A 23,331-nucleotide genomic window follows, 5' to 3' on the forward strand; every position below is an offset into this window, starting at 1 on the left:
ATGGATGGCCGACTTCAAACTGCTGGTCGAACTCGTGCAGAAGCGTGCTTGACTACCACAGGCAGACTCTACATCAGATAAATTACCTGACGCAAAATTTTTACTCATCTTCTAATATGGTTTAGATAAATTTATATGTTAAAATTTTCAACATTTCATTGAATCACTGAAAATAAAATTTAAATTTTATAATGTATCCGATCAAGTTGTGTAAATTTTACAAAACTGCAATATTTGCCTAAACAGAAATCTGAAAGACTTTGTTCCAAAAAATCATAGACAATCGCAAACAATAAAAATTGAGTTATCAATATGTCAATGTCATTAATTTGAATTTGAATTTTTGTTGTTATATCTTATTGGTTTAGGAGTGTTATTTAATTTGTATGAGCACTGCCATTCATAAAATAAAATTGAATTGAATTAATTTGTATGCTTAAAATTACAGTTTATAGACTGTCTAATTTCTCAAACTAAAACCCGTTAAGCTCCAATAAGGTCGGGTTGGTACTGGTTGCAAGTGCTTACAAAAGAAGAAAATTAGAAAACCATGTCGGTCATCGATAAAGATATTCTCATAGCGCCTTGGGTTGGCCCTACTTGTTACAAAAACAGTTTATCTATCGTTGTAGTTTCGTCAAATATCGATATTATAGAAAATATTTCTGAAGCCTTGATAGAAGTACACGATAGAGTTAATTTACGATGGAAATTAGCAGTTTTAAGGTGTTTCAATCTGGAAGATATTGTGAGACAGTCGGACGTAACAGGAAAAATGGATATAGATTTTGTTATAATAGCAATGGATTCTAGTCGTATCTCTTGTATTGAGTGGGTCAAAAATGTTTTGGATCACGTTCATCCCGATTTGAGAATTCGTCGAACAGTACTAGTAAATGCAAGTGGGCTTCCAATTAATGCTATGGCTGTGAATACAAGTGAAGTGATATGTTTTTGTAAAGAAAACCGGTTAGATATGTTAAATGCAAATGCTTTGAAAAAAGATGAAACTAAGAGTTTAGCCCAAAGACTTTTGAATTACATTGAAGTTTCAATTGGAAGTAAAACAGGGTTACCCAATATAAATGTGTAAATCAATATGTTTATAAGTCTATTTGTATGTTCAATAAATTTTTTGCTTATACTTTGAACATTATAATAATTGAAAAGAAAAATTAAAACTTTCAACATCATGAACTGTTTACATATTTTATGGATTAAAAAAACTATATTCACATTTAAAATTATTTATTATACTTCAATTTTACTACAAAATAATAGGAAGTTTTCTACAGTTACCATTATATTATATATTACATAATATATAGTGAAAACTTGTGTCTTCACATGTGTGCGAAATTTAAGGAGAGTTTGCCTTTAATAATCACTTAAGTAAGATTACCAGTAAAGTACTTAATGTCTAACTCAAATACTGCTCATTTATAAAAAAATGTATATAACTTATAAATAAACATTAGAATAAATTCTAGCATATTATGTAACTTATATGAAATAAAAACAACATTCAGAATGTAATGTTTTAGTATAAAAAAAAGAATTAAACACTTAAAATTATCCATCACACAGGTAAATACAATGAAATACTCTAGAATATGTAACTATTTTAGTTTTCAAAATCTTAAAGTCACCAGAGTGACACATTAACATAAACGTATACAAAAGTGTAAGAAAAAGTGATATCACAACTAAACTGCCCGTTATTCGAGCCAAATAAATAGTTCTCACATAATCACAATTAGTAAAACTTACTCACAATGACAGACCTTTTGTTGACAGTAATTTGTAATCATATAAATCAATTGATAATGGAATGAATGGGATATTTAATCATCCTAAATTATCCAAAAATAATTTATCATAAAAAAACCGGATAAAATTTAGTTTCTAAGCCCCTGCTTGTTATTTTATATCTAGATATTACATACATGAATGAAGCATATAAGTTTTGCGTTCAAAGCAAACTATTTCATTGCACAGTTGGCTCACTTCCACCTAAACATAAGACAACTACTATCAATATGCCTTAATGCTAACTTCCTGTACTGAATATACATTTATTAGTAGGCTGACATTATTTACTCTAAGATCTGCAATAATCAAGAAGTTAAATACTAAATGCAAAAAAAAAAATGAATCAAATTCAACACCTAAAACTTAATTATGTTTAAAAAATGTTTGTCATGTCACTTTGATAAAAAGCTTTAATACTTCTTTTTTTTGTATAAATAATTGGTCTTACTATACTTTAACACCAGTCCGTGTTACTGACTTTCATACCAGTTTGTTTGTGCAGATACAAGTCAAAAATAGATGAGCAATTATTTTCCAAATTATCTTCCAACAAAAAAAATTGTTAATTTAAACTTAAACACTATAACGTAAGATACTATCGTTAATTAGATTTATAGTTGATAGTTGATAAAAATGTCTTATTTGCTTAGTCTATAATGATTGTAGTATACTTATAGTGATTTGTCACTAATAAGTTGCCTGTTCAATTTTTGTCCTCATCTATATCTGCACAAACATTCACACTTATATAGAAAATCATGTTAGCAAAACATGATTAAAAGGAAAACACAATTATTACCACAGTAAGATGTCTTATTTCTAAAAATGCTGACATTTCTACTGATATTTACAACAATGCTTTTTGAATAATCAAATTTCCAAATATTTATAGTATGTTGCTCATAAAAATTAGTTTTTTCATTATGTTATACAGTACTTGTGCAAATAAGAATATACATATGCAAGTATAGACTTTCATTAGGGCCTCAGGGATTCTTTTTGATATGTGATTTAACAGTGTGTATTGCTAAATTGTCTTTAAAAAAAATTAGTACAAAACATCGTATTTCAAATTATTGATTTCATACAGAAACATAGAATTTGATAATTGCACCCAATGAATATATAATTATCATATAAGTTAAATCTGATTGAATAAAACCTTTATAATTACGTTCCATGATAAAAAACTTCATACAACTGCTGCACTCATACGAGACATCGCTCTAGTGAGAATCTAATATTGTACGAAAAATTGGCTAAATGTTATGAGATTCATGATATGTGGTGTAGCGCAAGCTGAAGGCTACATTGAATACGCCCATGGTTTGTCTGTCGTTATGCCGGTTGTAATCTCTACGACATCTTCATTTTGCTGCTTAGCACCTTAATATCATTCACTGTACACTTATTTCATAGTTTCACTGTTCTGTAAGCAAATTGAGAGAGTCAGTAAAAATATATTTATAACAAATTATTCATTTACCATCTTTCAAATATTGTTTTAAATTTCATTAAATTGTATGTACAATGTAACATTCAGTATCGCCAATGATAATATTACTATATGTACGCTGCTAAGTCACAAAACCATAAAGGAGCATAACTCTATGATCAGATAGAGCTTGAGGCTCCCACTCACTTTCCAACTTTTTCAAACACATATAGCATCATAAAGCCGAGGTACTGTCCTCACATGCTGATACAACATTAAGGCGAAGTTCTCTCCCACACGATGACACAACATTAAGGCGAGGTGCTCTCCCCAGTGTTGTGTCAGACACAACACAGAGGCTCGCAGTGTACTCACGGTGCGGCGCTGCGGTGCGCCTAGTCGGAGTCGAGGTTGACGACGTCGTCGCTGGGCTTGGGGCGCGGCGCGAGCGGCGGGCGGCCGCGCGGGCGCGCCGAGCGCTCGCCCAGCATCATCTCGCGCGCGCGCTGGTGCTGCAGCGCCATCGCCACCGGGTCGCGGCTGCCGAGCCCGCCCGCGTAGTACTTCGCCGCCATCGGCTGCGCAAACGCGCGCACGCGTTGTATTATACGTAACAGATACTGTCCCATTTTATGGGCACGGGGGCATTTACAAAAACTGAACAGATGAGTAGACGCAAATTTAAATTGTACCACATGGCAGGCACCAGCTTTTGAAATAAAAAAAGAATCATCAAAATCGAGTCCACCCATCATCCAGTATTCTCCTCTATTGAAGTTGGTTGAAATGATTTACATCATTAATAGAATATTAATAGTTGTGGTTGAACTTAAACTTGCAATAGGACAATCCTACTTTGTTTTCCATAGATAATACTTTCTCTGTAGGATATAAGGTTAATAATTCAAATTGTGATATTCATCAATAAAATAATCTTATGGGTCACAGACCCAGGGTGGTTTTTACGCCAAACTTCCATATTAGAGAGGTGGAAAGAGAGCCAAATTTACTTTTTTTTTTAAACGTCGATAGCAGCAGGTGCCCTAAATCATCTGGTATATACTGCACAGGGGATCACGGGATTCACACTTGACTAATTATAATATAAAATGTAAAGCAACTCACGTTCTGCTGCTGCTGCATGAGCTGCTGCAGGCGCATCTGCTGCTGGCGCTGCCAGGGCGGCTCGTACTGCAGGCCGCTCGTGCCGCCCATGCCCAGGCCGCCGCCGCCCGCGCCGCCGCCCGCTGTGTCACACATACCAATATTTAATTCATTATTAATCATCATCAGAAAATCCTGTATATCCGTCCCACTGCTGGGACGCAGGCCTCCCCTGAAGGCTTAGGGTAGAATCCACCACCCTGGTTAAGTGCGGGTAAGCAGAGGATATGTCACATGTAGTCTAATTTTTAGTTTATGGACATATCGGTTTCCTCGTTTCGAGCAGTTGTGAACCATTAATAATAATCTAGGAGAAAGACTTTTCAGACTACAAAAGTTTGTGGTGAGGCAGTGAGGACAATATATATGTGTATGCACATTTAAGTATGCGTGTGTGTTCATTAATTTATTAAAAAGTAAAAAATTTAGTATGTACTAAGTTACTGACCTGGATTCATAACTGAATTCATTAGTCCTGGATTCATCATTCCGGGTTGATATTTGTACATTTCACTCATTTTCTGCATTAACTGTAAAAAATATCAGCATTGTGAATAAATATTTCACACTTGACATTTGTTCGCTAAACAATGATACGATTCTTAAGAATAAATGATAATATTTAACAATTTTGACTCATTTCATGCATACAAATTTTCATATTGCCTTTGAAATGAAACAAAAATACAAAAAAGGCATGCTATGTGATTTAGATTTTAGAAGAACACTTCCTTTATTATTAAAAAAAAATTTAGACATCAACACAAGAGTGACTCTGTAACATTGGTTGAAAGAAAACATGCTTTTGGTGCAGTATAAACATATAAAGGTACATAAAAAGGATACATCTAAATGCTATAATGAAAACTTACACTATAATCATATCCAGCGAACATCTGAACAAATAAATTTGTTTTGTTTATACTTATTCATATGTGAATATATAATTTATTCTATCCTTAAATTATCTTGTAGGTTTTATATTAAAGTATAGTTAAAAAGTTTACGATTCAACCATCATCATATGGCCAATTGCTATCTTTAAATCTAAGAATGTAAATAAAAAAATCTTCTAGAGACTTGCTTAGTGCTTGATAAAAATATTCTTGTGGTTAGTACTAACCGTTAACTCATAAATTAATTGTAAATTATAAACACATATATACATCATTTCTCATTTAATTTTTATTTAAATCATTGACATTTGTAATTTCACACTCGTTTGATTTACAAAAAAAAAGAAATTGTTTTTGTAATCGGTGAAAAAACAAATTTCATATTTAAAACACAAATTAGCAATTTCATACTTCAAAGACGCCTACACAAATGTATATGAATAAAAACATGTGTGTGTATTTACAAAATAGAAAAGACAGATCTTTTTAAAACTTTTCCTTCCTTGACATTGTTTACTTTTACCATAATATAATGTACTTTAGTCATGATCATGACACAGTTAGTAAAAGATTACCTGTGGATTGGCATTATATAAAAGGGGCATCAGATCTCGCAATTGATTCTCGCTGATGTTGGGCGACTCCTTGCGTATCGCCGCTAACGCGTACGCCAGCGACTGTTGCTGTGCGGCGAGGTAATTGGACACTAAAAAATTCATTATAATGCATTATATACAAATTTTAAATAACATTTATATTATTACACCCATTCCACTAGCTATGTTTTGTATATAAACATATCAAATACCCTAACTATAATTATACAATTTACTCTGCAGTTGAATGTATTATCTTTTTCTGGTTCGTTCAGTTTTTTTTTTGCTGTATAAGGCAGTTAAATTAAGTTTTGATTACAAGGACTATATTTTTGAAAAAGCATACAATAAACTAAATTTTTAGTTTTATATCATTGAAATGCTTTATAATTTTTTTTTTAGGAATTTTATAACGAGGCGGGATTCGAACCCTAGGGGGTGTCCCTTAGTCACATGAAACCGAAAGACTACAAGAAATTCGATTGCTGAGACGCGATCATGGGTGGCCGAGAGAATAGGCTTCGTGATCAACTATTTTCTTATCTTTTTTTTATTTATCAAACAATCGGCATTATGTAGCTAAGAATACAGTTTTACGTACAATAAAAACATCAATAGATACATACTCATTCCATTAGGCATAGCATATGGTGATGTGAAGGGAACAACGGGCGGTCTCGTTTTCTCATTCTCGAAGTCTTCCCAAGCCGCCTTCCTCTCCTCCTCTGTGAGTGTCTCTTCCTCTTTGTTTTCGAGTAGCGAGTCGTGCTCGTGGTATTTGTATATCTGTTAAATTTTATATATTACTTGCCATGGCTGATTAAAAAAAAAAGGGATTTTACATGTCCATTGTCAAGGGTTCTTTTAAATTGTAATTGGTTATTAAGTTGATTGTGTTGTTTATTATTTGGACAGAGTTTCAAGTTTAAAATCGTGCAATTTAGTCATACTCCTCTGACATAAACATATATTATTACGAAACAATATTACCAGCAAATCAAAAGTCAACAAAAAATTAACATTCTTACGAATAACTATGCGACAAAATAGAAAAGCACATACACATTGTTCATGTTCCTTCAGCATTTCGGCGAACAGTCTGTCCTTCGGCAGGGGCGGTATGGGGCGGGGCTGCGGCGGCGTCGGCTCAAACTTGTACAACTCGGCCAAATCGTTCTCTGCATAGTGTCTGTCTATTTGTTGTTCGTCGATCACACGCTTGGATATCGCCTGCTTTGTTACTTGCCGCTCGTAGATTTTTTCCTCCATGGTACCCTAATGGTGAGAATAATAGATATTAATAAATATTCTTCTTACTCCATGTGAAATTATGTAGGTCCCTGTTAGTAGAAACTGCTTTCTGAACCGATGGTAATTGTTAAAACTATGTTATGACGATTCAAAAGTGCTTCTAATTGTTTAAAAATAAATAAATGCTGTAGTTTAACTTAGACACTAAGAATGGACATTTGGCAATACATTTTCGAGTAAACTCGCTGTCATATTTTTCTCTGAACTAATTGTATGTATAAAACTCAAGAAAGAAGAGTTGTCATGTATGAAAGTCTGCCATTGCATTGTGAGTAAAGACTCACCATAGCCAAAAACCGGTAAATATAGCATGGTTTCTTCTGTCCGAAACGGTACACACGGAAAATACTCTGAACATCATGCGAGGGGTTCCAAGAGACGTCGAAAATAACCACCCGATTCGCAGCCACCAAGTTTATACCGAGACCACCAGCCCGTGTCGATATTAGGAACAACCTAAAATGAAATGCAAAGGAATTTTTTACTTATTATATCACTTATAACTATTTGTACTAAATTATTGAATATCAAATGTTCTTAAATAATATCAAATTTATTTAAGAAATAAAAGGATAAATAATATGTAATAGCAAGCTCCTTAACTTGTTTACATAAATTATGATACATTTATTTTCACCAACATACGAACTATGATAATTTATTTTAATCTAAAATGTATATACATATATAAAGCGTTAATATTAAATGTTTTTGAAGTTTAAAATATTAACGTGCACATTTTGACTCACCTTGCCCTTGGATTGTCTTCTCTGTTGAAATTTTTACACCATATAGATCTATTCTCACAAGACGTTGAACCATCCAATCTGAAGTAGTCTATGCCAGGTGACCATGAACCTGAAATATAAATTTTAATGATATGAGTGATTTCTTATTTCATGTTATAATTTTAATTTCATCAGTAAAATGTCATATTTTTATATTTATAGTTTTATGTTATTTTAGTATGTGCTTTTAAGTCTATAGCAAATATTTTTTGTATTAAATAAATTGAATACTCATCTAAACATATTTTATGATAATATATAATACTACTTAAAAAGATAGCAAATATGTACATATATGAAGAATTTTCGGACGAAAATAATATCCCAAACATATCACTGTTATCTTAAGTGCTGAAAATAAAACCTTAAAAATATTTAAAAAGTACTAAAATATACATACCGACATGTCCTCCCAGTTTTTCGTCTACTCTCGCCTCTTGGGTTGCTTCGTCCACTTTTCCAAGGAAATGTTCTATCAGATCCAATGAGTATAGAGATTGCGAAAACACCAACCTGGATATTTGGTAAATAAGCACGGTAGGTTAATAATTTTTAATTTATTACTTATAAAATAGAGTATTTCTCCTTATTTAATTTAATGGTAATTAAATGGAAATAATTTAAAAGCTTTTTCATATGTTGCTATGTTGAAGCTTTAATAATGTTTTATAATTATACTACTTGATGAAACCAATCACAAGCATGTAATTTTAACCAGTATTCTTAAACTGTAATAAATTAATAAATTATCATTAAGAAAGCCCAATCCACTCAATTATTTTTAGATTTCTTATTATTTATTTTATTATGCTACATGGTTATGCAAAAAGCAAATTGCTACAATCATATCGTTAATTAATCTGAACTTATCTTTCTATATAAAATAATTTATCCGAGTTATTAAATAAATAAATGATCCTCCACGCATACAAACTCACAATTTATCCCCGATTGCTTCACACTGCCGCAGGATGTCAAAAAGCAGTATCAGCTTGTGGGAGTTCCTCATGTCGTCCAGCTCCTCCTCAGAGACCAGCGGCATCCACCACTCAGTTGGATTCTCATTCTTCACTTCCACAACTTCCTGTATGTCATCATCTTCTGCTTCCACTGTTCGTAAAAAGATAACTTGAGCTTGATGTTAGGTAGTGTCAGTTTTAGTCGTACACAGTTGGATGTGAGAAAGAAAAAATTAAATGATAGGTTTGAACACAATTTATTTTAGCATTACATATCTGTTTTGAAGTAATTGAAATGTTTATTTTTTATTATGTTAAATGAAAACAATCAATTTATTATTAATTATATACAAGTTGTTTGTATGGATTTCATATATAATTACAAATAATTCCAGTAACTGATAGATTGCTATTATCCCAATAACACTTATAATTTCTAAAAAAAATATATAGCACTTAATACTCACCAGGATTTGCTCGCGTCCCTCTCCGCGTAGACCTAGCCTTACTCTTCTTAGGAGATTTCTTTTTTTTATTTTTCTTTCGGCTGTCATCGCTCAAATATGACGACTCATCTGTCGACTCTTCTGTGGTAGATTCCTATAGATATATATGATTTTGAATTAATCAATGCACGCTATAACTATTGTTCGTAATATCTTAAAGGACACCTGATACTGGATATAGAATCTTATTTTCGAATTTTATAAAGTTTAATCATATTAGGTGATATAAACAAACCTCTGAAGTGGACTCATCATCAATAAAATCTTTCAATGAACCTTCAGAATCTTCTTCCTCTCTTTCTCTCTGAAAAACGAAATATGAGTCTTTATATACATTCTTTGACGCAGAAAAACATTAAACAAAGAAATAAGCAGGTGACCAAAGTATTTGAACCTTCAATCTGTTATGTTACTACTAAAAATATACCTTTTTCTGTTGCATAATTTCATATCTTTCCGAGTTATATTTGAGTACGAGCGGGTGCGTCCATATCCGCTGCAAGGACTGGAAGTCGGGGAAGAGAAAACCGGACGATTTTCCCGCCAGAGGTCTAGTCAAATAAAATTATAACTTATTTATTTAAAATATGCAAGATGCATTGAATTATGAATACTTGTGTTTTTTACATGACTTTCAGCTCAAATCAATTTCCACTATAAAAATAGATTAAAGTGATATGACATAAAAATGTGAGCATTAGTTTCAGTAATAATTTATGAGTTATTTATTCTAGTATCTTACCGTCTCGAGTAATTGTCTAAATAGTGCTGGTAGAGTTTAGTTTGCACCTCGGCGAGGGTAATGAAGAGCACATATTCGTGTTTTGGCGGGAGAAAAGGCGCAAGTACACCGTAATCTCGCCTCTGTAAATGAACAACATCCAGGTAAATAATGGAATAAAATAAATTTATATGTAAGTCGTGATACACCATACTGGTCACCCTCTGATTCTATATATACCCTAAATAGGTAACATTGTTTAAATCGCTTCAATGTCGTTTTAATTAAGAGCATTTATTACAAGCCTATATTAATGAGCCTCCAAAGCATATTAAAAATTATGATTTTACTTATTTCCGTAACATATCTACATTTCATTTCATGCATAAATAAAAATTCATCAAGTATTTATTCCTACTAATCTTATACAAAGCCATTGAATCGATTGGGATGTAATTTGGTACAGAGACTTGAGAAAGTACATAGAATTGTTTTTATCAAAAAAAAAAACCCACGGGAATTATTTGTTGATTTAATGAATATATAGAACATTTATATAACTCCTGATCAAAATAAAGGTATCTTATTACTAATATGTGTAAAACAAAATACAATCAGTATAGTTTATTAGGCGACCTTATCACTTAACTGTGTGGGGGAAAATCCCGTAATTGTCTATATCGTCCTTTACTAGGCGGGCGAAGCCGCGGGCTGACTGGTATCTTATAACAGACGTTATAAATTATACAAATTAGTACAATACACACCTGCACAGCACCATCCAACATCTTGTGCAAGACGTGGGATCTGCGTTTCATAATCCTTATATCGTGCTCCGTAGAATCCGTGTATTGACCGTTCGTAATGGGATTTACGAATCTGTTCAAGTATTCATTGTATTTCCCCAGAAGATTCGGCTTCACGAATTGTACCATGCAATAATCTGGAAAGAGTTTTAGGTTAAGCATACAAAATTATGTTTAATTTCACAATTATATTTAAAATATGCAGGTATTCTACTCACAATATATCTAATAATACAAATGCTGAGGCAGTTTGTTTGATTATTATTTATCTAAGGAACTACTGGGCCAATTAGAAAAATTCTGTCACCATTGGCCATGTACGTGACCCTTGATTTCTATAGGCTGAATATGTACCACAACTGCCACGTACTACCATATTTAAACATTCAATAAATGTTTAACACTTTTTTTACTTAATTTTAAAAATTCTTAAGAAACAAGTCCTAAATAAATAACATGCTTTTCTTTCTTTTTTTTTATATGACATTAACGTCGGCAATGGAGCTAGTGGCTCGCCTGATGCTAAGTGCCACCACCGCCCATGAACATCTGGAGAGGCGTAAGGTCGATTGCACACTTAACGCCTCAACCAAATTGTCGACTTTAAATTGGAAAGGGATTAAGAAAGGATTGACGAGAGGAATAAGGAAAAGGATATGCTTGTATTAAAGTAACACTACAGTACACACTAAGAATAATTAAGCATGAATATGACATACATTCTTTCAAATTGTTCTGTAGCGGTGTGCCCGTGAGCACGATGCGACGCAACGTTTTCACTTTGTTCATGGCTTGCGATAGGCTCGTCTTCTCGTTCTTCAACAAATGCCCTTCGTCACACACAACCAAATCGGGACCTGTTCGAAGATAATAACATTTTAATATTAAATAATTAACATTAAAACGAATAATGACACATACATTGAAATAAACAGTAAAATTAATGAGAGTATAATAGTAATGCTAACGTAAAACACACAAACACTATTTTTTTTTCTTCATTAATTTCACACCTTCCATCAACATTCTTTAAACATGCATTGTAGAAAACAAATATTCAATATTTTAAATTAAAACAATTACCAGTATACAATGTCATTCAGATTTTATTTTATAAATATCCCACCTGGATCCACCAGGCTCTCCTGGAAGCTCTTCAGCATCTTCTTCTTGAATTTCTTGGTGTTGTCCGACGAGAGATTTCGGAACATCTCGTAGCCGAGCACGCAAACTCCGCCGTGCTGGAACCATTGCTGTAACTGGAACGCTCTGTCCGAATTCTGCTTGAACCTAAGAAATTAATATTACGCGTTATTGATAGAATTGTATATTGTCTGAAATTCAATTGTCCCTCTTATAGCAGACTATTTGAAAGGAAATTATTCATTTCTGGATGGATCCTAATCGGGGTAATAAGATAACCTTATGAAATTATTGCATTGTCACTGATCCTTGATAAGTGTACAGAGTTTGAATTAAATCTGTTGGTTTAAAGTAAATATAAAGGGGTTCCTTTATGATTTACACACGATTTTGATTTAAAAAATGTGAAGATAATGATACTGAGATATAAAAGCAATAAACGAAATTAAAGAATTATTAGAAAGCCTAGTTGAATTCTCAGAAACTTTTTGAAAATTTATTTCTTACAGACAATACAATGTGAAAAATATATTTAAATTCTTTTATCATACCTAGACAGTTCATAAACATCGACTTCATAATCAGTCTCAGCATGTTTCAGCCACATTTTGAACTCATTCACCCAATTCAGTACAGTTGACAGCGGACACACAACTAACACTCGATTTACACTTGTTAAATCACTGTGAGTTAACAATGTGTGTGTAAGAGACACAACCTGGAAAAAAATAAAAATTTGGAAATGTGAAAAATTATGGGCAATAAGTAAAATAGTTGAGTAAAGGAAAACACTTATTATGTATTATTACGGCTATGTATTCACATGGAAAATCAGACTTGTGAAATATCACAATATGTTCATATGTAAAGATAATTTGTTTTGTCAATGATTGTCATTAAAAGTATTTTTTTATAAATTCAATGAAAAAGAACCTCTTTCTTGGAGTATAATTTCTACTTTACAGCTAGATACAGATATTTTTTTTTATAAAAAAAACTATATACCTGTAATGTTTTTCCAAGACCCATACAATGCGCCAAAATACAACCAGAACCCTTGTCTTTTTTAATCCGTTTGACGCTTTCAAAACAAGCATCCCACATAAATTTTATACCGTTAGCCTGAAAAATAATAAATAAGTAAGTAACATAAACCAGTAGAATTCCCATTAAAAAAATAAAAACTTATATTTTGCAATGCCTTTAAAAACATACAGAAAATCTCAAGTCTCATATAAGATAATTTCAACTATATACCTTTTAAACAATGTATGTTTCTGAAAAGTGTATTTGGAACTGCATATTTATTAACTCTCAAGTTACATTTTATACAATCTTTATGAAACCTAATGTAATAATTTTTTTTTATGTACCTGATGTGGTTTCAATTTCTTAACCAATCCCTTGTCAACCTCGATGAGAGGCTCTTTTGTTTCGGGGTCAAAGTCCAGCACAACTTTATCCAAAACAACTTCATCTGGTTTACCGGACTCATCAAATTGTAAATTATTATACTGAAATAGAATATCAAAATAAATTTTTGTTGTTTTATTATCATGTACAATTGACTTTTTTGAAGAACTTGTTTTTGTTAAATATATTGCTGAAATCAAATAAGAGCCTACATTAAAGAGATACTGCAGTCTTACCAATTTTTGTCTTTCAGCGATTCTAGCAATCCTTTCCTTTTCCTCACGAGCTGCCTTCTTTGTTGCTTCTTCTAGTTGATTTTTACCCATAACCTAGTAAAAAAGGAGATATACATTTATTAAAACAAACAAAACATTTTCTAAGTTAATGATGGAAAGTATAATATTAAAATATGATAGGTAAATAAATAATACCTTTCGTATATTCTTTCTCCCGTGCTTATTTCGTCCTTCATTTTCAGTCTCAGATCCAGATCCCTCACTGTCATCTACGTTTTTAATTCGACGCCTTTTCTTTTTACTGCAATGTAAATCATATTATTGTTTGGGACTGCAAGCTCATTACACTTGTACTATTACTATTATTCATAAATTTATAATTTAGTATTGTGACGCCAAAGCCATGACTATAAAAACCAGATATAAATTTTAACATGAACTCTTTTAGGTTCGTAATAAGGTACACTTTTACATTCATAGTTATCTTTCTAGAGGTGAAACAATTGTCAAAATCGGTTATATAGTTTTTATATACTAGACGCTCGTCCCGACTCCGCCCGTTTATCAAGATTCCTGTTCCCAAGGGAGCATTTAATTGGGATCAAAAGTATTTTATCAGCCAAGTTCCAGTAATATTAGTAGGATTAGTGTGAAGAGTCATAACATTTCTTCATCTTTATATTACTCCATTAGTATAGAATACACATAATGATTAATAAAAATAATGAATAAACATTAATTGGCAACATACATACAATATTTACGTCCAATAAAACATTTATGAAAACACTTCTAAGTAATATAACGTTATTAAATATTGTTACCCTTCATCTCCAGAGCCGGCGGACGCGTCGCTATCACTATTCTTTTTCTTCCTCTTACTCTTCTTAACCGGTTCGGAACCATCATCCTCGGAATCCTCAAAGTCGCTCAACCGCTTGTCCTTTCGCCTCGAGGAGCCCGCCTCTGAATCCGACGATATTGCGTTCGCTTTGCGCCTCTTTGATTTTACACTTGAATAAAGAGATGAAAATAACATTATTTTTATCTATCAAAAAAATTTTTATCTTCTAGGCAGCTGGTTATTTCAGCTCTTTATGATATTCATACGTTAACCTAAGCCGTAAAAATAACAATTGCGTATCTTTTAATAAAAGTTAACTGGCGCCACTCAATAAAGAGCCTAGGATATTAATGAAACAGCTGATTTAACAAATTGGCTACGACACATACATAAAGATTTACATAATTGATTAAGTTCACTTACTTATCGTCTTCCGATTCGCCTTCTTTGTCATCCTAAAATACGAAGAAATGAGTTATTAAAAGTAATCAAAGGCATAATGACAAAATAATGGACCATCAATATAAGCATTCCCTAACTACATATATGTAACTAAAATTTTCTCAATGATAATTAACTCAATATGTAAATAAAACTGTATTAAACAAAATATGCTCATTTAAAAATATACAATTTCATAAATTTAATGAGGGTTGTATATAGAAAAAGGTAATCTTATAGGATTTTAAACCTAACATCGTAGAAAATTTATCTATAGACTTTACCTGCGAATTCTGAGTTTGATTTTGCGAATTTGAGGAGTCACTGTCGCCTAATAAGTCGTCTTTAGCCAAATGGTCCATACCATCTCCATTCAAACCCGCCACGGGAACTCTTGGTAAGTCTGTGTAAAAAAAAAGTTAAAATAATGATAGTAAACAGAAGCTAGAAAAACAAAAACCATAGAAGTTGGGAAATGCGTCTGTTCCCTTTAAGTAGGGCAAAATGACTCAAATCAGTTATTTATCTGTCTCTCTCAAGTCATTTATCTAGTCAGTTATTTGTCTCTCTTTCTCATTCGCGAAAGACACCTAACTAAATATACTTTGTTCTCTCTTTTGCAAAAAGATAAAAATATTTACCCTCAACCTCCCCATCATTAGAAGCGACGGACGCCGCATCGGAGCTAGACTCCGCTTGCAGGAGCACCTCTTCGCCGATGACCGGCGCTTTCGGCATGTTGGCCGTCTTGGACCTGAGGCTGCGACTGCGATCCGACGACGTCAAGCGCCGCCGACGACGATGCGACTTTTTCAATGTCCGAAGGTTTGTTAACCTAGAAATAATAGAAATATAGCATAATCTATGTATTAAACTAGGTTTAGTTACAATTCAATCGGTTTCAAACGATTCCTCGATTCCCTGTGTAATAAAAGGATTTAATGTACCCTAAAGTCTCGTATAGAACAGCATTTGGTGTGCATTATTTGTTGAACTTGCTGGAATCTTTGTTTAAACATAATTTAACTTTTCAACATGCGTTATCCATTCTACAACACGCAGTTGCGGATTCAAATTAAACAATTCTATTTAGATTAAAATAAAATTATTTAATATAATAATTTTAAATTAGTAGCGGTCCTAGCCAGACAGACCTTTCACAATAAAATTTATGGGTTATCTAACACTGGAATAATTTTTCAAATCGGACCAGTAGTTCCTGAGATTTGTGCGTTCAAACAAACAAACAAACTCTTCAGCTTTATAATATTAGTATAGATAGTATGTAAAGGCTAAGTTTAATCCCCACTAAATAAATAAATGCGAATCACTACCTTGTATAAAACAAAGTCGCTTTCCGCCGACTGTGTCTGTATGCTTAGATCTTTAAAATTACGTAACAGATTTTGATGGGGTTTTAAAAATAAATAGAGAGATTTAAAAGGAAGAATATGTATAATAACAGAAAAGAGGAACGAGGAATTCTCCGATTTTAACGCGTGCGCAGCTGCGGGCAAAAGCTTGTATGTAATAAATGTTAACTGTAACAATCTAGATGAAATATGGTGCAGTTAGTTTCGTGACCCGAGAAATGTCATAGGATAATTTCCTTTGTCTACGCAGACGAAGCTGCGGACAGAAAGCTAGCTTAGTGTATACTATTGTATTGTTGTATGTTTGTGTTTGTTATGTATATATGTATTTTTAATTAATATTCCTTCAGGACCGAAAAATAGTAAAGAGGGAAATTATGAATTTACAAAACCTGCCACGTAAAGCTAGATTAGTATACCGTACATTATATATCAATCCATTGATATCAAAATATATACTAAAAAGTATTGTCAAGAATATGGTACAAGTAAGCGGAAATATTAAGTCAAGAGCAGCTGATTAAATCTTGGTCTATATGCAATAGAAAAAACTATATTCTTTTACATATTTCATATTTTCTTTGCAGACATCATCAGTGAGGCTATTAGTATGTTCCTTAATCTTATAATATACTAGCTGCACCCGGCAAACGCTGTTCTGCCTTACTCTTATCGTTTAGGGGTATGAAAAATAGATGTTGGCCGATTCTCATAGATACCGGATAAGCACAAAAAATTTCATCAAAATCGGTCAAGCCGTTTCGGAGGAGTATGGCAACGAAAACTGTGACACGAGAATTTTATATATATAATATATTTAAATTACGTGTCACATTGTTTGTCCGCGATGGCTTCCAAAACTACTTAAGCGATTTTAACCAAATTTGCACACCATGTCCAGTTTGATCCAACTTAAAAGATAGCATAGTTTATATTATTTCAATTACGATAAATGACTACCCGGGCCACGCCGGATCGTGCATTTAGTATTATATATTCATTATTATTCTAGTTAGTCTTTTAACCCAGCAGGTTCAATTCTCAAATTCCCTTACAAACTTACCTCATAAAAACTTATCTATACCTACTATATCTATTACCTATAGTCCTCCACGACTACTTCCGTCATTTATTTATTTATTTATTTATTTATTTATTTTTAAATATCATATGTCATAAGTGGTACATATAATATACATGCCTATAGCACTCAGGAAATTCTGAAATTGGACCAATATGCATTTTTAGATTTTAATAGGAATTCATAAATTTTTTAAATAATAATCCTTGACTTTTCTAACGAATCTCAAAAATTTCAAACATTTTTTCACCATCAGATGTATGTGATCCCTGAATGCTACAAGGCTATACATGTACGACAGGTGAAGCCCAGGTGAACTACAAGTACGTGATAACTATACTAGATTGTGTGTATTATATTTTCAATTGGTTCACATTTTAAAGGCAAAGTTAAATGAAAAAAGTACCCATGAACTAGTTAAATATCCAAATTGAGTTATAAGAAAATTTTTAAATTATATACTCATAAGTAGATTTCTTTCAACATGAACAAAATCTACTTGGGCCAAAATGATGAGCAACCTCATACAGCAAGTCTTTTTATTTATTTACCCTTTAATGTCTTTATCTGAGTCTTCATTATGTGAAAGTTGACTGCTGCTGTCCAATTTATCTTTAGAACGGCCCATCTGTAAATTTTATTTATATTCATGAAAAATCTACCATCAGAATAGAACACTGCCTCCTTATAATATAACCTGACATTCATTGTATAAATGAAACACATTTTTTATTTGAGAATTTAATTCTTGGAATTTCTGAAGCTTATAACAGTGTATATATTACCAGTTTCACAAATAATCTATTATTTACATAAAGAAACATAAAATTAAAATAACAGTCTATAATGACTACTTAGTGTAGGTATCATAAGAAGCAAAATTTTAACATCAATACATATTTTATTTATTAAATTGTTTACAAAGTAAATATTCATATTTATAGCTCTTTAGAGATTCAGACAACCAAATTTGATGATATTAGTAAAACAGCATAAGTATTTGAGAGTTTTTCATTACTACTCTTATGTGGTATGTAGGATATTGTTTAAGTTTTATAGTCCATTGAAGTTACATTGAGGGTTGCATTTCTCAGAGGAAACAATTTTATATTTTTGATGTGGAAATAAAAACATAACTCAAAGTTTGTGGGTTTCCACACTTGTCCCATGGACCATCAAATATATAAAATTTAATCCTTAGATAAAGGTACCCCCGAGGCCTAAAAAATTTTAATAAATTTCATTGTTATAAAAAAAAACTTAATAAAAGGGGGTCACTAACTTTCTTAAACGTTTTTGCTAGCCTTTTTTGCTTGTTTTTAGAATTTTGAAATAGATTTGTAAAATATGATATAGTAACATATGAATTGCAGGGTTAAAAAAGTTTGTGACCACAAGGAACAATACTTAATTGGACAGTCCACTATTATTAAACAAAACTTCTTCTAAAATATATTACATAAAATTATTTGTGCCTAACCTTGGTATATGTGGAATTACTACTGTCGTCTCGTTGGCTTTCAAGATTAGATGATTCTGGTGACACTATGTTTTTTGCCATTTTGTTTTTAATATCCTTAGTTTTTTTCATATGCTTCAGTGACCCATCTGATGCTAATTGACTTTTCTTATTTTTAGAAACATCATCTGAATTTGATTTGTCCTTAAGCAGTTCATCTTTAATTTCCTTGAAGACATTCCTCAATTGTTCATCTTCTGTATCAGAACTAGAGGAATATGTAAGTAACATTTTTTTTGCATGCATACTCTCCATAATTTTCTTACGAGTTGAGGGTGGTGTACTACCACTCTTTCGTTTCCGTTTATTCTTTGGTGTTGTTTCTGATTGTGTTGAACTGACCTTATCCTTATCGCTGGGCTTATCAATCTCTCTATCTGGTGTTCTAAGAATTCTTTGAGAATTCCTTCTATTATTGGCCACCATTTGTGTAAGTTTTTCATGACTATCTAATTCATCATCATTCTGAGATGAGTTTTTATGACTATTTTTTTCTGATAGATCATTAGTTGAATTGTTTTTACCTGAACATTTGTCTGAATTGTTGCTATTTTTGCTACCTCTTTTTAGAAATTTTGGACCATTATCAGAATCAGAATCACAAAGGAGTGAATTTTTTACTTTTTCATTGACTTGCCTTATTTCTTCATCTGTTTGGTCTGAACCATTTAATAAAGAATTCTTTATAGTATCAATGTCTTTGTCTTGGTTTTCATAAATGTTAGATTCTACGGACTTTTTCTCATTACTACTAGACATTACAGAATCTGTGAGTTTATCCCGTGTTTCATTGACAACAGATTTTTTAAATTTCTTGCTATAAGTTCTACTAGATTCTGTTTTACTTTTAATAATAGTGTCATTTTTAGAACAAGATTTTGAATAAATATAACATTTAACTGGTTTAAATTGCAGAATTTTTTTTAAGTTATGGCTTTTAAGAAATTTATCATCTAATTTTGGGAGTCTTACTATATTTACAGAAAAACTTTTTGGTTTAAAATTTTTTAATGCCATGTGTTGTACAGATTTCATTTGTGCATCATCTTTTTTTAGACACTTTTCTTTAATTGAAAATTTTTTAGTTTTACTAACCATATTGCTTGTAATATTCTCAGGGGAGGATATCTTTTCTGGTCGTAACAATTTATTTATATTGACACATTTAATATATGATTTTTTAGAAATATCAGACTCCACACTTTTGTCACTTTCATAACTTCTTGAATTTGTATTTTCCAGAATGGACGCTTCATGGGAATCATTTTTTGATTTGGAGATTTCAATATTATTTCCACTCACTTCATTGGTTTCAATAAAAGGTACATGGGCCTCAGGCTTTTCATCTGCATTATCAAATTTAGATTCACTACTGTTATTGATTTCTTGAGCTGAACAGTTTTTAATTTCTTTATCATTAATGGGTAAACATTCACTTTGATTCCTCTCTTCCTCCGTCATAAATTTATCTTCACCACTAGACATTTTACAGTTTATTTTATTAGCACCATGATTATCAATACTTTTAGACTTTTCTCTGGGACATTTTTCAGCACTAGAAATGTTATTATGACACTCTCCTTTTTGAGTAGAGGGATTTTTTTCATTGGAGAGAGATATATTGGCGCAATCATTACTTTGATTGTCCTCAGAGTCTTCCTCCTGAATAATATTTTTATTAGGATTATGTTCAAGATTGGTTACAGTTTTACGAATTTCTTTCTTTTTTGAAGTAATATTTATCTTGTCATTAGAATCAATCTCCTCATTTTCACAGTCTAGTGTAGTATTCATGTCAATTTTTTTATTATTACTTACAAGTTCCTCATCACATTTATTAACTTTTGGTTCCATAGATTCATTTTCTTGAATATTCTGGTCATTGGGGTTATTAACATTATTGTCATCAACATTAAGATCGTCAATTTTTTGCGATTTTAATCTTAATCGAAATAATTTACAATCATAGAACACGGGATATTTATCTTGAATTGCAGTCGGCATTTTTGAAACATATACATTGGCTGACGAATAATGTTTCATACTTATTTTATTACGACATTTCAGTCTCTTGGAGTTGTATGTAAAATATTCATAAACAGAAATATTTTCCGAAACTGATGTTTTCGCGCCAATATTATGCGCTTGCATGTTCTCGATTCTCTCCTGGATGGCTTTGACACTAGATTCAACATTGACTATTGATTTTTTTGCCAATTCACATAATAGTAAAACTTTACTCGTAGCCTTCTGTACGGCATGTGTATTTCTTAGCTTATCTCTCCGTACACGTTTTTCTTTCAAAATTTCGGAACGTTGCCGCAAATTGGATCCGAGTTTTAATAAATATTGCACGGCTTCGCATAAAACTTCGTTCACAGGCGCAGAGTCCGCCATTTCACAAATCACAATGCTTTATTTACAACAGCTAAAGGACTGTTCTTTAGATATTACTTAAAATAATGAAATCCTATGTCCTTTGCCTATATTCATTGATTCATTAAAGTTTAATAATTAATAAAAGTATGAATCGAAAAGTTTAAAAAATTTGCCCGAAGTGAAATAAAAAGCAAAAAAGCACAGAGTAAAAACTCATTTTTAATTTGAGCGTAAATGACAGATTCAATTCAATATACGGTTGTAAGTTTGACATTACTGTGAAATGTTTTTAAAGCATATATAAATTTTCTTTTAACAATTTAAACTTATGAAAGACAGTATTATTATAACAGTATTGATCCGTCTCCTGCAGCATTGCAAGATAAATCTCATAAGAAACTATTCAAAGGTAACCATAGTAAGAGAACACTGCGTAGAACGAATATGACGTTTGGTAACACATTCACAATTCGGTCGGATTATACGAATTGCTGCTATACACAAGTATACTAATATAAACAGCAGCCCAGCGGTAATGGCATATATACAAACCATTATATACACTGTGTCTAATTACATACTCTTTTTGTAAGATAAACCAATAAGAAATATACGTCTATATTCATTGTGTAAAAATTGTAACGGTACAAAATGATTATCTGTCTTGTTTAGGTAAAACAAAAAATTACGAGGTACCAATTTTTTGTACTCACCTTTCATGTAAATGGCTGAACTGGTATTTTATAGAGTTCCGTTTTAGATAAACACTTTAAACATGCCCATAATCCATCGTAATACATGTGGGTAATGTAAAATTGTTAATTCAAATACATTTTCCTACACTTTGACCGAAATATCGGCAATATAGGCAAGGCAGATAAACTATCCAAAACAGTCGTGAAAAAGTCTCATAGACAAACAAGATTAAGGTATAGCCAAAAAGCAGATAACATCAAACATTTGCCAGATAATAATGTGAAAAATAAAATCATAAAAGTGTATTGTTATTCAATAATACGTATTGTGATAGTGGATCTGCATCATATTATAAATTATTAAATATCCTCCTAAATATTCTTAATTTATCATGATGAAAAATTCCTCACGATTTAATTAATTAAAGTTACCATATTGCTGAATAATTAGTTGTAAAATGTTACATATTATTCCTTATGTTTTGTGAATTATGTTATATTCAATTTGGTACATAGGAATAATTACTATTTTCTATATTATTCATACATAATCCGCAAAGCGCTGTTCCTCTTTAGTCTTGTCATTAAGTGGTATGAAAAATAGATTCTCAGATAGGTATAGAGATGATTTGCTCAAAGAGTGAAGAACAAGTGAAGAACAAGTGAAGATAAATCAAATTCGTTCAGTAGCTAGATAAATCAAATACGTTCAGTAGAAGTAGAATATGAGTGTAGGTTGTATATTATTATGTACAATATCTATTAAGTATACAATGTTCTCCGTGGTTGTAAGTAGTCCATTACTGCAGTGTGATTTACTTCCTACTTTTTATATGTTTGCAATTGGCATTTGAAAAAATGTAGGTAGAAAATTCAAGTACCAGAATATTTTTTTGACGTGACAACGTCTTAAATTAGGTTGCGGCTCGGAGGCACTCATGAAAAAGTGTAACGCCCGGTAACGTTACGATGAGTCACCGAACTATGATCGGTCCGCCGCGCGCGCAGCACTAGAGAATTAGGCGCATTTTGTCTTGCGTGTTTGTGTCTCTGTCTCTGTCTTTTTAGTAAACAAAATATATTTTCTATAGTTAAAATTTGTGCAATTCTTATTTTCATTCAATTCCTTGTTCCTATTGTGCAATTTAATAATATTCATTTTAATAAATATTCTACCAAGAAAAAGACGTTGTCACGTAAAATCTTCGCCCGT

The 23,331-nt window shown here is 31.9% G+C and overlaps 2 protein-coding genes across 5 annotated transcripts; one reads left to right on the top strand and one right to left on the bottom strand.

Moving 5' to 3' along the window:
- The first annotated feature begins 429 nt into the window (after positions 1–429).
- LOC119832996 lies at positions 430–1,196 on the top strand. The gene has a single exon (XM_038356865.1). It carries the CDS (start codon positions 551–553, stop codon positions 1,091–1,093), a length of 543 nt encoding a protein of 180 aa, XP_038212793.1. The 5' UTR covers positions 430–550; the 3' UTR covers positions 1,094–1,196.
- A 38-nt stretch (positions 1,197–1,234) lies between these two features.
- On the bottom strand, positions 1,235–22,337 carry LOC119832994 (transcriptional regulator ATRX homolog). 4 transcript variants are annotated; one of them, XM_038356862.1, is made up of 30 exons: positions 19,006–21,619; positions 18,077–18,153; positions 15,713–15,906; positions 15,356–15,474; positions 15,054–15,085; positions 14,611–14,799; positions 13,982–14,087; positions 13,787–13,879; positions 13,511–13,651; positions 13,143–13,259; positions 12,689–12,855; positions 12,121–12,284; positions 11,714–11,851; positions 10,956–11,131; positions 10,210–10,331; positions 9,895–10,018; positions 9,703–9,771; positions 9,429–9,561; positions 8,941–9,112; positions 8,403–8,515; positions 7,964–8,072; positions 7,499–7,670; positions 6,966–7,178; positions 6,530–6,689; positions 5,883–6,013; positions 5,284–5,307; positions 4,860–4,941; positions 4,373–4,494; positions 3,631–3,810; positions 1,235–3,241 (listed from the first exon to the last, which is right to left on the bottom strand). In XM_038356862.1, exons 1-29 carry the CDS (start codon positions 21,439–21,441, stop codon positions 3,643–3,645), a joined length of 6,063 nt encoding a protein of 2,020 aa, XP_038212790.1. In that variant the 5' UTR covers positions 21,442–21,619; the 3' UTR covers positions 1,235–3,241; positions 3,631–3,642. The 4 variants fall into 4 exon arrangements, with proteins under 4 accessions (XP_038212790.1, XP_038212789.1, XP_038212792.1 ...); XM_038356861.1 differs by having other exon boundaries at positions 3,631–3,825; XM_038356864.1 differs by lacking the exons at positions 18,077–18,153; positions 19,006–21,619 and adding an exon at positions 22,137–22,337 and having other exon boundaries at positions 3,631–3,825.
- Between the last annotated feature and the right edge of the window lie 994 nt (positions 22,338–23,331).

The sequence above is a fragment of the Zerene cesonia genome, chromosome 16, assembly GCF_012273895.1.
Source record: "Zerene cesonia ecotype Mississippi chromosome 16, Zerene_cesonia_1.1, whole genome shotgun sequence".
In the NCBI taxonomy this organism is placed as follows: domain Eukaryota; kingdom Metazoa; phylum Arthropoda; class Insecta; order Lepidoptera; family Pieridae; genus Zerene; species Zerene cesonia.

What these genes read in the sequence shown, in the direction of transcription:
- LOC119832996 (XM_038356865.1), top strand. Translation starts at nt 551, where the DNA reads ATGTCGGTCATCGATAAAGATATTCTCATAGCGCCTTGGGTTGGCCCT.
- LOC119832994 (XM_038356861.1), bottom strand. Translation starts at nt 21,441, where the DNA reads ATGGCGGACTCTGCGCCTGTGAACGAAGTTTTATGCGAAGCCGTGCAA. An exon ending in TGTTGGATGGTGCTGTGCAG is followed by an intron (nt 10,332 to 10,955) that starts GTGTGTATTGTA and finishes GTTCATTTACAG; the next exon opens with AGGCGAGATTACGGTGTACT. An exon ending in TGCTATGCCTAATGGAATGA is followed by an intron (nt 6,014 to 6,529) that starts GTATGTATCTAT and finishes TGAATTTTTTAG; the next exon opens with TGTCCAATTACCTCGCCGCA.